We start from the raw sequence: 14,018 nt of genomic DNA on the forward strand, positions 1-14,018 counted from the left end.
AACAGTCTGAAGGTTGCAGGCCGAAACACAATATCAAACGCACCAAGGGCGTGAACGATCGGCAGAATGGCTATTCAGTCGCAATCCACAGTGTCGCTACCAACATCAGTCACACAGTCGACACAGAGCTTACTGAATAGAAAAGTTTCTACTGAGGACTCACTATATCATATTTGCTTAACAATCCAGAAGCGACTGGAACTTTTGCCGCAGATTAGGCCATATCTCAATCTTGCGCATGCCAGTAGTGAGCTCCTGAGTGAGCGCCAGGCGCTCCTCTTATCGCAAAAACAGCAATTGAGCCAGCAGCACCACCGAAGCGTGGGCTCTGCGATGAGCGGTAACTCCGGCGCTGCAGGTGTCAAGAACGGACTGGATAGAAGAATAAGCTCGCTATCCGCCAGCAGCTTCAATGAAGACCCTGAGGCCTCAAGTATAAGTGTGGAAGAAACTGTTGTCACATTCAGCATGGGCATTTTGCCCATTTCGATGGACTGCGACCCTGTGACCCAACTCTCCCAGTTATTTCAACAGGGTTCACCGCTTTGCATAATCTTCAATGCCGTCAAACCACAGTATAAGCTACCAGTGGTTTCTTCTGATGATTTGAAGATCTGCAAGAAATCCATTTATGATTTTATTTTAGCATGCAAGAAGTACTTCACGTTCAGCGATGAAGAGCTGTTCACAATTTCAGACGTTTTTTCCAATGACACCGAGCATTTTATAAAGGTCTTGGATGTCGTGAAAACTTTGATGGACTCTGCCCCTCAGGTTCTTCCCCAAATTCCTGTTGAACACATAAAATGGTCGAATACAGACCGCGGGAAGGTTGTACGAGAGTTCATCGAAACCGAAAGAAAGTATGTTTATGATCTTGAAATCCTTAACCAGTACAGGAACCAGCTCCTACAGAGAGGAATCATAAATTCAGAAGAGCTGTATATGCTTTTCCCCAATCTCAGCGATATCATCGATTTCCAAAGAAGGTTTCTGATATCAATGGAGATAAACGGTCAAGTGGACCCTTCGAAACAAAGAATTGGAGCTCTGTTCATGCACTCCAAGCATTTTTTTAAACTTTATGAACCCTGGTCTATTGGCCAAAATGCTGCGATAGATTTCATATCTTCCAGCTTCGACAAGATGGCAGGCTCTGATTTTGTTATTGGTAACAAGCTCGAATTGCAATCTTTCTTACTAAAGCCAGTTCAACGACTATGCAAGTACCCATTACTGCTCAAGGAGTTACTCCAGCAAGCGAAAGACAGCGCAAACTATAAGGAGCTTGAGTTGGCATGGGAGATTTCAAAGAGCATTGCTAGGAGTATCAATGAAAACCAAAGAAGAACTGAAAATCACGAAGTTGTCAAAAAGCTTTACGACCGAGTTGTTAATTGGAAAGGCTACCGCATAGCAAAATTTGGTGAGTTGTTATACTTCGACAAGGTTGCAATTTCAACTGGAAATGGGAACGAGTCAGAACATGAGTTTGAGGTTTATCTTTTTGAGAAAATCATCATCCTTTTTAGCGAATTAGTGCAAAAGAAGGGCAACTCAATCTCTTTAAAGAAGAAGGCAAGTTCAGCATCAACCATAACATTACAACACATGAGCGGGAGCGGAAACAATCTTAATAGCCACGGTTCGTCTGGGGATTCGAAACTCGACCTAAGAGGGCGGATTATGATAGTTAACCTCAACCAAGTCAGTCCTATCGACAACCGCAGCTTAAGCATTATTTGGGAGTCGCCAAAAGAGCAGGGCAACTTTGTTTTGAAGTTCAAAAATGAGGAAACACGAGACAACTGGTGTAGTAGCCTTCAAAGCTTATTGCGCCAGATACGAAGTGAATCTCTTAAGAGCAGCAACAGTGACCGATCATCCTTTTCTTCGAATACATACTATCCGCACTATAGTATGAACTCGATCAACAGCAGCCAAAATCGCAGAATTTCAGACGTACTCCCAAAACAACACACTCATCAGTCTTTCGAAAATGAATACAGGTCTATCTCTGAAAATTATAGAACGTCCATCCCAGAATCAACGCTTTTGGTAAGAATCTCGTATCAAAATGACTTTTATACCGTTTTAGTCGAAGTTGATTCTGGCATTGATAACATGCTTCAGATCGTTAAACGGAAGCTAACCCATGTCGGAAATATTTCAAAAATCAAATATCAAGATGAGGATGGCGACTACGTTATGCTTGAGAGCGAAGACGATTGGAATGTTGTCAAAGACATGCTCAGGGAGAGCAGCGAGCGTATTCTTAACGTGTGGGCACATGCTTGATTGTGATGAAGTGTCACTGCATTCAATATACGATACAATTTCACAAAAAATTCACTTACTTGACGTAACGGATAAGGTAATAAATAAGGCCTGCTATGTAACAATATAAATCGAATATAGATAACCCTTGACTATGTCAAAGTATATTTGGGTCCATCGCCACCCTCAGGGACAACCCAATTGATATCTTGAGTAGGAACTTTAATATCACAGGTTTTACAGTGAATACAATTTTGGCCATTGATTTGGAACTTGACACCTAGGGGACTTGTTTCGTCGGGCACGTACTCATAAACTCCAGCAGGACAAAACCTTGATTCAATCCCCTTCCATTTTGGATAAGCCTTTTCGGCATGCTTTTGTAGGTCTTGATCAGGGAGCCTCAAATGGCATTGCTCATCTTCATTATGAAACGTACCTGTGCGGGAGACCGACGTAAGAATGTCAAAGGAAATTTTATTGTCTGGCTTGGGATAGTCAATTGGTTCGTACTTCTCTGCAGGGTCAGTGAGGAAAGCATCTGACTCATGGTGATTGAAGGTCCAAGCAACTTGTCCTCTCAACAGTAATGAATCTATTCCAGAGTAGGCCATTCCCCCAAGACGGCCGAATAGAGCATGGTTGAATGAGGGTCTAATATTACGAACTTCATAGAGCTCGTCGTAAACCCAAGAATTCTTGAATGCTTTTTCGTAAGAGTTCAGATTAATGGGTGATTCCACGACCTTTTCGATTCCTCTTTCTTCCAATTCGGCAATACTTGGGATTTTTGAAATGGAGTCAAACATGGCTTCGGCAGCTAACATACCCGACTTCATTGCAGTGTGCGTTCCTTTAATTTTTGGCACGTTCATGAAGCCTGCGGAAGCACCGACGAGCACACCACCTGGGAAATTCAATTTTGGAACAGATTGCAAACCGCCTTCATTTAGCGCGCGAGCACCGTATTCAATGCATTTTCCGCCCTCCAAGAACTTCTTGTAATAAGGATGATGCTTCATTTTCTGAAACTCTTGATAGGGTGAGATGTATGGATTTCTGTAGTCTAGGCCAACAACTAGACCTACTGCTGCAAGGCCTTCCCCAAAATGATATATGAAGCCTCCGCCGTAAACTTCGTTAGATAACGGGTAACCCATTGTATGAGAGGCAAATCCCTTTTGAAAGTTTTCTGGCCTAATTTCCCAAACCTCCTTAATGCCTAGACCGTAGGTCTGATTAGCTCTTCCTTTCCTCAAATCAAACTTTTTGATTATTTGCTTTGTCAAAGAGCCATGACATCCCTCCGCGAACACGGTCTGTCTGGCATGGAACTCCATTCCCCTTTCAAAAGAAGGCTTTGGCTTCCCTTCCTTGGAAATTCCCATGTCTTTTGTAGCAACACCCACGACTGCAGTGCCCTCGTCGTTATATACAACTTCTGACACTGAAATGCCTGGGTAGATTTCAACCCCAACCTCTTCGGCCTTTTCGGCCAAGTATCTCACAACCTGACTGAGGGACCCAATATAGTTGCCCTCATTTTTCATCTGAGGAGGTTCAGGAACAGGAAGATCAAAGTCCCCAATCAAATATTTCAGTTGCCCGGAAGCCACTGGCGTTACGAGACTTGGTGGCAGTGGAATTCCATTCCCGCTTTCGTCGTAAAATTCACTTTCTGGAAAAAGCTCCCTGAGTGCTCTGGGCTCCATTATAACACCAGATACCATATGAGAACCCATGTCGGGTGACTTCTCTAACACTACGACTCTTAGCTCACCCGTACCTTGCAAGTTGTCCAGCTGTTTGAACCTGATAGCAGTTGCTAGGCCTGCTGGTCCACCGCCTACAATGCAAACATCGACTTTGTCGACAGCTCGCTCTTCCGAAAGCGCCGCTTGCTCTTCATCTGTTAACTTCCCAAAGGGCACTTCAACCGACTGCCGCTTCACTGTAGTTGTACTAAAACTGCGACGGTAAGACACCTGGGGCTTGACATTACAGCAAGTTTTGAAGCAGGGCAACGCTGAAGCGATAGCCCTTCGGTTAGTGGGGAAGCGCTGCCCCAACCGCAATAATCTGCTTTTAAGCATCGATCTTGGTAACATCGCTCTTGCTCATAAATATATAAACAAGAAATTTGTGTTCCTGCTTTAAAAAGACAAGGATTGCCAGGATTTTAAAGATGACCTTTGCTCTCTATCTTTTCAGCGGTAAATCTGTGTTCAATATATACCCACTGCAAGAGTCAATAATACTCGCGACTTTTTCAATATTCGTGACCAACCGAGTATTCCGGATCACGTGTTAAGTGCATAATAAACCGCAGGCTCAATAACCTGCTACTTTTTAGAATTTTTAACTCATAACTGCACGCGCCGGCATTCTTGTCTTCTACGGCCACTGGCGCGCATCTGCCACTGTCAACTCGTTGGCCGGAATATTGCGCCAATTGAAAAAGTCAGCTTCAAAATCCTTTCAAAACCCTATACATAATGTTACAAACTAACGCCTCATCTTAACAATATCCACCTAATGTTGGCATTAAAAACAGAGGGCACACAAATAAGTGCCCTATAAACCAATTGTGACCGCGCTCTCCTCAAACAAACTGTGTTATCGGAACCTAAACCAAAATGAGCACGATAAGCAATTAAAACCTGATGTCATCCGAGAAGCCCATCCAAGTCCTCTAAAGAAACGGCTTCGGGAGACTCAATATCTTCAAGCAAAAAACCGGACTGTATGGTTTGTAGCCATGAAGGACAAGTGGTGGTAGGCGCAAGCGGTACCAGCGCTATGTCAGTAATACATGAGGCCTCACCTTGTTTTGGAAAGGCGGTTAGCTTTTGTATACTAGAAGCAGCTGCATTCAAAAGCTCGCCTGAAGCCGCATTTCTCTTTGGCACTCCTTTTGATAACCGCGGAGCCGCAGCCGCAGCCGTGATGTAAGGTGGTACTACAGGGCTGGCTTGTAAGTTTGGTTTTTTGCTTGGAGGGCCAGACAGAGAAGTCTTTGGCCTCCGGTCTCTAGCTGCCTTCGATAATTGGTCATCCTGGAAAGCATTTGGTGCCAAGTTAGGCATCATCCTCATGGTAACGGGAGAAGCAGCATATGGGATGTTGAAATCGCTCCCAAAAGAGTTTATTGTGAAGCTGTTGTTGTTTATGCTGAAGGTGCCCTTAGCTTGATTGGAGACTTTCGATTCTGTCAAGGAATAGTCCATGTTGGCATCAGTAGCATTGTTTGAAAGACCATGTGCCTTTTTAGAGGAGCTCGTAGTAGACTTCCCTGTTTGTTTAGCATCCTGTCTTTGGGAGGACATGGACTGGGTGTGCGACTTGTAATCTGGTGCAAGAATACCGCGGTAAACGTACACCATTCGTCTAGGAGAACCTTCAGACCACTGTCTCGACAAAGCGTATTTCAGAGTTTTCTCACCTTTTTCAACTTTTTTGACATAGGCGTTGAGCTTTGCGGAAATCAAATTCGAAAGCTTCGTTGATGCGCCTGCCATATCAGGGTGTTTGTCAACCAAGTAATCGCATAACTGCTTGACAGTGACACCTTCTTGGTTGGGATCCTTTTCATACAGTATGACAAAGATCGCCAACAAAATGTCATCATCCATAAATAGATCCTTTTTCGTGGGTTTTGGTCTTTGTCCTGTCACAGGAACTAGCTTGGAAAGCTCAGAGACGGCCCCGGTGGGGGTTAGAGGCGATGCTGTGGCGGAACGCTTTAGAGCTAACACATCTTTTCTTGTTAAACGTGTGTCTGAGGCCCCTTCGCTGGTATCAGAGGTCGAAAGGGCGTGATCCATTTCCGATGTGCTTTCGGAACAGCTGCTCCTAGCTGAGCTCCTGAGAGAGCTGGGCTGAAAAACGGGCGACGCAGAATTGTGAAGGGCCTCATTCTCCAGAGCAGGCATCTGAAGTGGCCTGGAATTGGTTAATGCCATTGTCGTAATTCGACGTGATTGTAATCAAAAACAGCCAAGCTGAAAAGGACAATTCGTATGCCAGGCGCTCAAGCGGAAGCTATTGGTGAACTGGCGATAGTCCTAAATGCTCTTATAAATTAAGAAAAAACCAAACGTACAATGCGGAGCGCTTTTAAATTAGGGATATCAACTACCCCGGAAAATGTTTTGGATCGTCTCCTTGCGCCAAGATTTCGTTCTTCTCTTGCGCCTTGCGCGCTAAGATACGATTCTTTGAGGTCTATTAGGCCTGCAAAAACTAAGTCGATTAACCTGCAAGAAAAATGGGCAATAAACCACTTGGAGTATTCCTTTATTTTCGCAGTAATGACCCGCTGATCCTGCTTGACAGCTGAAGTAGTCTAGTAGTATGCACGATCTGCCTGTCACGAGGAGTTATGTTACATACGCGTCTGATGAAGTGAAAAATAATCTTGCGTATTTTTCACTTTTCATGTAAACTCAAGAATTATTTTCTGTTGTACGGCTGTTTGTAAGCAATGTATGCGATTAGCACACACATCTGAAAACAAAGCGAGATGAGTACAACAAAGCGCTAAGAGGACGAGTAGAAGAAGGAGGTATTGAGTACCAAAGCTACGAGATGTTTTTGGTCGGTTGTTGAACATGTACTACGGCTGGAGAGATCGCATTATATGTATCATCTCGTGGTCCTTTCTATGCTTGGCGAGTGCAAGCGCGTTCATTCATTTTCACACATATTTTGGTACCCCGCGCAACCAACCATTCATCGGCTTATCGAGGTGTTGGACAACAGCTGCTACACCCATGCATTCTGTATTGCTGATTTTTTTGATCAGGAAAAAACAAACAGTCGCAGACAGAAGTTTAAGCCCTATTTGCGAAGCCCTAAGTATCGAAATTTTGAGTCTTAAAGAACAGCTAACTATAGCTGTACGGACTAGTCCTTGCTGCAGAATCTCGCATGTTCAAGTGCCGCCTTCGTTCGTTCGTAATCTTTCTGCCAATATTGGTCTTCGTGGGCGTAAAGTTGATCTTGCGACGACCCGTTAGGTGGAATAAACCAGTAGTTAACTGCGACGTGAATGCGGTCATCAGCACTGGCGGTCTGTTCGTTGCCAAAAGAGGTCACTTCGTGGAACCAACCTGTAGGAAGATACAGCATCTCTCCTGGCCGGAGATCGACAGTTAATCTATTAGCTTCGAAAAACATAGGCCACTTTTCAAGAGCAACCTTCTTAATCTCGGCCCGAAGACCCTCGTCTTTAACTTTGTCTAGATGTACGACCGTAGGTATGATGCTAGAGAATGACGGAGGATCTAGCTTTGAGTCAATGCTCGAACTGCAGACACTGTCAGCTTCGATAACCCGCTCCAAATTTTGCCGCTGATCAGCTGTCAATGATGAATTGAATTCTAGCTCATTCTTAGCGACTTCTGCTTCAATGGCCCCATCATCTCGCAGCGTTCTCCAAAAAGGTGCAGTTTCGCATCTTGCGTAGTCTATAACACCCGAATCATAAACTTTGCGTATTGTCCCAACGGTGTACATCTTGGCGGCATCCCTAGGAGAAAAAAGAGTGAACCGCTTGCGGCCGCTGATAGGCACGTAGATGTTATCTGCGTGATCGTGATGGAGCCCAGAAGATGAGCCTCCACCTGGGATTGCCCTGCCAAGACCCAGTTTTGGAGCAGAAGGATCGAACCCCTCCAAAAACTTGTCACTGGAGCCGATATTTCCACTAGATCCAACCCAAAGGTTTATTTGCTGTGGAATTAGGGAGTTGAGGAAGCTTGGAGTTTCCGGCAATTGCTCAATAAGGTTGTCCATTGGAGGCTGGTAAAGTTCTTTAACTCTTGCATCAGCTTCGAATTGAGTGAGAGGACCTGTGCTCAATTGTGCAATAACATCCTTGCTATCGTGGCTTTCTCCATCCATGCTTTCGGCGCCATTCAAGTCTTCGAAATCATCATGAGCATTACTGAAATCGAAGGAGCCCGCATCTGAGATGTCACCAGCGCTTCCAAACCCCCCATCGGTTTCTTTTGTGTCATCTTCATTGTCATCGTCATCTTCCGCATATTCTTCTGTATTTTCGCCTACGTCCGATGCATCATCTCTGTCGGGGTCGTCTTCCGCATATTGGGTCGTCAAATAGAGCTGCTCATCGCCACTCCTCAAACGCTCAACGAGTTCACCGAGGGTCATCTTGAGCCGCTTTTCGCCGCTACCAAATCCACCTTGAACTTTCCTCTCAACCTGCAAAATAGTTTGCTCTGGTAGCGTTTTCACTAAATTCAGAGGAGATAATGGCTCCGAAAGAACCTCTTTTGAAGAAACGCCCTTGAACTTACATGGCCGGCGCCTAAGAACGTAGTTCTGGTAGAAGAGATCAATCTCTTCTTTAGAAGAGGGAACGTTGATCTCATCAACAGTGACTGACCCAAAGCCAGGGCAATACCCAGGATAGCTGTTGCAAATCTCAGAATTCAAAGAGCTGGGGCGTTTAGAACCATCAATGACATTGGTATTTAGCGGTCTTTTACTCATTTTTGATGGGCTTCGGAAGTGTGAATTATCTTTGAAGTTGCGAAGGTTGCCTCAGAACATTTCATCTTTCGTATATCATGCATTATATGTGAAAACCTGAAGTTACGTAATAATGCAGCTCATTTTCTTTGGCGACTGATCAGGCGCTCTACCACCTTCGGTAAATGTGGATCAATTTTGACGAGCTTCAATTTTTCACGATAGATAGAGTACCCGTCATTACTCTAAGCGTGTGGGTGTGTACGCAACAGCCTGGGCGACATTGAAGGCTCAGCTGAAGTGCAGCAGAATTGTTTCAATTCAAGATTGACTATAGTTACATCAAAAATACATGAGAATTGAATGCTATGGGAACGTTGGGGGGCATAAGCGTTAAGGCGGTCGAGAATAGGCCGCCATAGTTTCGTAAGAACGGCTACTAAACAAGCGAAGTTGTAGCCGGCTGAGAGAAGAGGGAGCATGCAATGCACTCCAGCAACTGCCAGACCTTTGCACTCTTCCTTCCAGCGTATGAAAGCGCTTAAATTACCCGATGCAAAGGTGATCATTGGGCCGATAACGAAACATGCCAACCCATGAATAGATATTGAAGGGAGCTTAATGTGAGACCATTTGGCTCAATGCTTTGTTTTTGGTTTTTCTAAGACACTGGACTTCTTCGTTGATTTCGTTGTTGTTTTTTAATTTTTGGATTTTAAATCCCCGTCGTTATTTAGTATTCATGAGCCTCGCGTTCAGGATCTGACTGGCACAACATGAAAACATTCTATCGATTGAGGAACTTTATTAGCTTTCATTTAGGTTTTTTTCCGACTCCTGTGTTTTTTGGTGGTGATCTGTTGTATCACTTTCGCTCATTTAGGGATCAAGGACTATTTCCTTCGGTGTAGTGCAAAAAAATAGGATAGATTCCTACCTACCTTGCACGCTTGTTGGAGTTAGCAGCCATGTCAAAGAAATCAGGCTCCATTATGTCTGAATTTCTTTTGGATTCGTTTCTTCTAAACATCGTGGGACGAACTGCTGTCGCTCTGGCCTGACTCACCTCATATTGCTTACCCGAGCCGATAGTACCAGGCGATAAGTTCAAGTGCGGAGTTTTAACTTTGGGCACTGAATTAGAGGATAAGTTCGAAGGGGAGCATGGCGTAGGCGGCGCAACCACGCGTGGGGAACGAAAAGAAGTTCCGGCGAATGAATCTTGGAATCCAAGCGAAGGGGCGGGGCTGACATTGGCGCAAGATCCCGGCTTCGAAGGGCTAAAACTAGCGTATGCGGGTTTTTTCACGGCTTGCACAGGGATGGGGGGTGCGATCATCAGTTCATACTCTAGAAGACTACGCAATATGGGGTTCGACTCCAGCTTGTTTTGGCCTAGATACTTGAGCTTGAAACTGGATGGAAAATTGCGCGATCTTAGTTTGCGCAGAATGAGGTCACAGACGCGTTGCAGATTGGCGTCTTTCAACATTGAAGAGTAGTGAACAAACTGGCCATCAACAGAAAGCCTGAGAGCATGCGTCGTGATAGTCACGGCAGCAAGCGCCACTGCGCTCGCGTTGTAATCGAATGCAAGAACGTGCTCAAAGCAGGCAAGCTCGCAGAGCATACAACTGCCATATTTGAGGTCGTTAAGATGAAGCCCCTTGTAACTCAAAGAACTGATTTTGTTTTTCAACAGGATGTCGACGAAGACATCGTGGGGCGGCGCGTTACAGGGGCTCCAATTGAGAGCCTTGAGAATGTGCAGCTCCATGTCTTGGAACTGGCTGCGCGAGTACTGATTACAGCACAGGTTCTGGAGGGCGCGTAAAGAGGGCACGCGTGGCTTCCTGTCGATGTACTTCGAGGCGAGCCACAGGCCGCACAATGCCACGAGCTGGTACGTGGAGCTCTTGACAACAATGCGGCTGCAGTAGCGGTCGATCACGCTGAAGCACAGGTAGAGCGTGGACGTGGAGAGCCCCAGCCGGGTGTGGCAGCACATGGCGAAGTCAAAGATCAGCGTGCGCATGTGGACGTTGATTTCGGGCTGCGCCTGGAAGCTGGCCAGGCAGGGACGGCTCGCCTGCTCGATATCGATCAGATGGCGCAGGATGTCTACGCTGTAGTCCTGGCACGCCAGCTGGTGCGCGAGCAGTTCCATCTGGACGACGCGGGGGTGGGCGGCACGGGAGTTCCACACCGAGAGCCGGACGGCGGCCATTTCGGCTAGGGTCGACTCAGGCATGCGAAGCGATGTGCAGTTGTGAGAGGCGCGGTGGCAGGGGTGGTTTGCCAGTGCTCCGTGTGTCGGGCAGACCGGGATATGTGATCGCGGAAGAGCGAGTGATGCTAGTGTGGAGAAGCGCGCAGACCGAGTGAGGTGCGGTTTTCCGAAAGCTGACGCGTGCGGGGGACGGGCGCGGCGTTCGTGCGGAGTGATGGTTTACGCGACAGCCCGGGTTCGAGGCTCGCGGGCGATGCGTTTGTTCTGGCTGGGGCGCTCACTGACGGCAGACCGGCTGGCTATGTGAGCAGCGCGCGCGGCAGAACGGGAGTAGACGAGAAAATGCAAGGGGCAGCGGGACGCGTGGGCGCCGGCGGGAATGAGAACAGGAGTGAGACGCGTGTACGGCGAGGCGTAGACGTGTCGTGCGGTGGCGGGGAGAGGGGTACTGCACTACGGTACACGAGGTGTGGCGGTGCAATGCTGTGCTCGACTCTCTGGATTCTGAACGCCAACAGGGGTCCGGCTTGACCTTGCTCTTATATACTGGATTCACTTTTATATATATTTTTCAGTTGTCACAAAAACGCCTGAAATTCTCCTTACACACGGCTTGCTGAGGCCTTATGGCCCCGCGCCCTATGCGCCATACCCTGTGTCCTACATGCCGTACGCCCCGAGACCCACCACCTTCGGGCCTGCACGCCCAACACCCGCTCAAAAAAGAAGGGCGCTGCTGAATTCCCTAGCTAGGTTTTTCCGATCTATTTCATTATCTTTATTATTAGGGCCCAGCCTAGTTTTAGTGCGTTAACCATTGCCACTGTTGCTACTGCTGCTGCTGCAGAGCCTACTGAGCATGCTGCTACAGCTGCTGCGTTCTGCGGCCACCGCTGCTGCTGCTTCTGCTTCTGCTGTGCTGTGCTGTGCTGCTACCGCGCGTCGGCTACACGCGGTCTAGCGCTCAGAAAAAAAATTCGGCTTGCGGACCGTCCGGCGCGGTAAATGCTCCTGTGTAGTATGGACCCGCGTACTGCAGCGGCCGCGTCTAGCGGCCGCTGCAGCGATAGGATTTCCTGCTGCGACCTGCTGGCGGATCCGTCTGCGCTACGCTGGTCCCAGCGTAGCCTAGGCAGGGAGCCGCGTTCATGAAACAGGCTGCGCTAGGCGCGGCGGCACTCGCTCGGCAGCTGCTGTGCAGCACGAGCCCAGCTGTAGGGGGAAAAAGCGTGGTGAGCTCAGCGTAGAAAAAAAGTCACACGGCAAAAAAATAGCCTCGTCGATTTTTGCCTAATACGGTATAGGACCGACAACGTGAGATGGTAAGGTTTGTTTCACAGGGGCAGGGCAAAGGAAGGATTTGCAGGAGGATGCTTAGACGGCGCGCAGAGCCGGAAGGAGCTGCGCTGTTGGGCGAGCAGCTCCTGAATCATAGCGCATCATGGATGTTCGGGAGCGCCGCGGCCGTGGCCGAGATGCAATAGTACTGCGGGCAGCAGAAAGCATTACGAATAGCAAGGAGTGGTGCTGCCGCCGCGGTGCTGCCGCCGCGGTACTACCGCCGCGGTGTTGCAATGGATAGGGGGCGAGACGGGCCGGGGGCCGATACGGGTTTCGGGCGTTCTTTTGCTTGGGTTCAGAGCAAGGCGCGAAGCAAGGCGCGTGTAGAAGACGGGGAAATAGCGGACGGAGGTTGCGTAGAGCGGGAACGGTCGCTGCACTGGCGGCCGCAGAAGCGTTGGATGACGGCTTGGGCCACGAGCTCGCTATGTACGAACGGATTACCGCCAAACCGTTGGCTGTTGTGCTTGGCACAAAGGCTTAGGGGTTCGGTGCGTCCGCAGCACAGAAATCCGCAGAACTATTGTAACTGTATACGATTATGAATGTGGGAATCACGCGCACGCGGCAGATCGCCTTTACGCTATGGACTACACTTTTTCGGCGCCGTCCCGCGGACGTTGGAGCCGCAAGCCTGTGCTGCGGCGCAGGCTCGCGGCTACGGCTGCGAGTTTGGTTTGTCGGGTGGCGAGGCGCGCTCAGTCCACCGTTGGGTTGACGAAGCGCAGTGCCTGGTTGTACAGGCCAAAATTCTTGAAGCGGTTTCTCAGCAGCATCACCTTCTGCGTGTTGGCGCGGCCCACGCTCCGCTGGTAAACCTTCAGCGTGTGTTCCGTAACGTAGAAAATGTTCTCGGTCTCGTTGGAGCTGATCTGTATGTAGTAGAGCGCCATGGCCAGTCTGAAGAGATGCGGGTAGCTGGCGCGGCGGTCGTACCACCATTGGATGACCTCGCGACGCGACTTCGTGGAGAGTTTGGCTTCGGCTTTGTACAGGACCCACTCGTCCTGGGCCCGGGGCGTGAGAGGGGGCAGCGTGGGCCTCAAGGTGTCCTGGTCTGTTTTCTTGCGTTTGATGCCGCCCTGTGTGGCGCCCTGCGACCCCTGGTGGTCGCTGGAGCTGCATCTGGCTAGGTATTCTTGGATTGTGACCTCGACCTGACAAATGAGCATATTGAGCTCATCGTCGGACGCCAGGCCGTGGAAGCTTTCGATCTTGCTCGACGGATCTAGCGCCGCAGCCACATAGAACAGTGAGTTGTTCCTGACCCCCTCAAAGAAACCGTCAAACATGCTGCGGCTCGTCAACACGGCCTTCAGTATCCTCTGCTTGTGTTCCGGCAGCAAGTTCTCGGCCCCGTTCAAGTACGAGAACTCTTCGTCATGGATAGTTTTACCCCGGTACGCCTCCTCGCAGAAGAAGAAAAAGCGGTTCAGTTTATAATAGATAAATATTCCCTCTGTCAAAAAGCATATTCCATCGGATAACATGGACCCCCGTAATTTGTCGAATACCGAGCAGCAGTTGACAAAATACCTAAACATCTCCAGCGCCCGCGAGGTGTGTGAGATATTTTCGCCTACCGCGTTGACCGTTGATGCCTCCAGTTCATTTTCCGGGGTGTTGGTCCAGTCCTTCAGTCGTTGGTGAACCCGCAAGAATCTTGTTACCCGCC

General features: G+C 48.3%; 5 protein-coding genes across 5 annotated transcripts, besides 1 other annotated feature; 1 reads left to right on the forward strand and 4 right to left on the reverse strand.

The window, feature by feature from the left end:
• Nucleotides 1-66: 66 nt before the first annotated feature.
• Nucleotides 67-2,298, forward strand: CDC24 (Rho family guanine nucleotide exchange factor CDC24; the record flags this gene model as incomplete). Its single annotated transcript, XM_002552729.1, has 1 exon — nt 67-2,298. One exon carries the CDS (start codon nt 67-69, stop codon nt 2,296-2,298), a length of 2,232 nt encoding a protein of 743 aa, XP_002552775.1.
• A 131-nt stretch (nt 2,299-2,429) lies between these two features.
• CIR2 (electron-transferring-flavoprotein dehydrogenase) lies at nt 2,430-4,370 on the reverse strand (the record flags this gene model as incomplete). Its single annotated transcript, XM_002552730.1, has 1 exon — nt 2,430-4,370. One exon carries the CDS (start codon nt 4,368-4,370, stop codon nt 2,430-2,432), a length of 1,941 nt encoding a protein of 646 aa, XP_002552776.1.
• Nucleotides 4,371-4,943: 573 nt separating this feature from the next.
• Nucleotides 4,944-6,239, reverse strand: GDS1 (Gds1p; the record flags this gene model as incomplete). Its single annotated transcript, XM_002552731.1, has 1 exon — nt 4,944-6,239. One exon carries the CDS (start codon nt 6,237-6,239, stop codon nt 4,944-4,946), a length of 1,296 nt encoding a protein of 431 aa, XP_002552777.1.
• A 943-nt stretch (nt 6,240-7,182) lies between these two features.
• Nucleotides 7,183-8,793, reverse strand: KLTH0D01232g (KLTH0D01232p; the record flags this gene model as incomplete). The annotated part of the gene is made up of 1 exon (XM_002552732.1): nt 7,183-8,793. One exon carries the CDS (start codon nt 8,791-8,793, stop codon nt 7,183-7,185), a length of 1,611 nt encoding a protein of 536 aa, XP_002552778.1.
• Nucleotides 8,794-9,709: 916 nt separating this feature from the next.
• CLN3 (cyclin CLN3) lies at nt 9,710-11,023 on the reverse strand (the record flags this gene model as incomplete). The annotated part of the gene is made up of 1 exon (XM_002552733.1): nt 9,710-11,023. The coding sequence occupies one exon, from the start codon at nt 11,021-11,023 to the stop codon at nt 9,710-9,712; it is 1,314 nt and encodes a 437-aa protein (XP_002552779.1).
• A 2,060-nt stretch (nt 11,024-13,083) lies between these two features.
• Nucleotides 13,084-14,018: part of a mobile genetic element (DNA transposon of KLTH part of the newly discovered ROVER DNA transposon family of the Kluyveromyces:degenerate copy) that runs on past the window's edge.

This window comes from Lachancea thermotolerans (assembly GCF_000142805.1).
Source record: "Lachancea thermotolerans CBS 6340 chromosome D complete sequence".
In the NCBI taxonomy this organism is placed as follows: domain Eukaryota; kingdom Fungi; phylum Ascomycota; class Saccharomycetes; order Saccharomycetales; family Saccharomycetaceae; genus Lachancea; species Lachancea thermotolerans.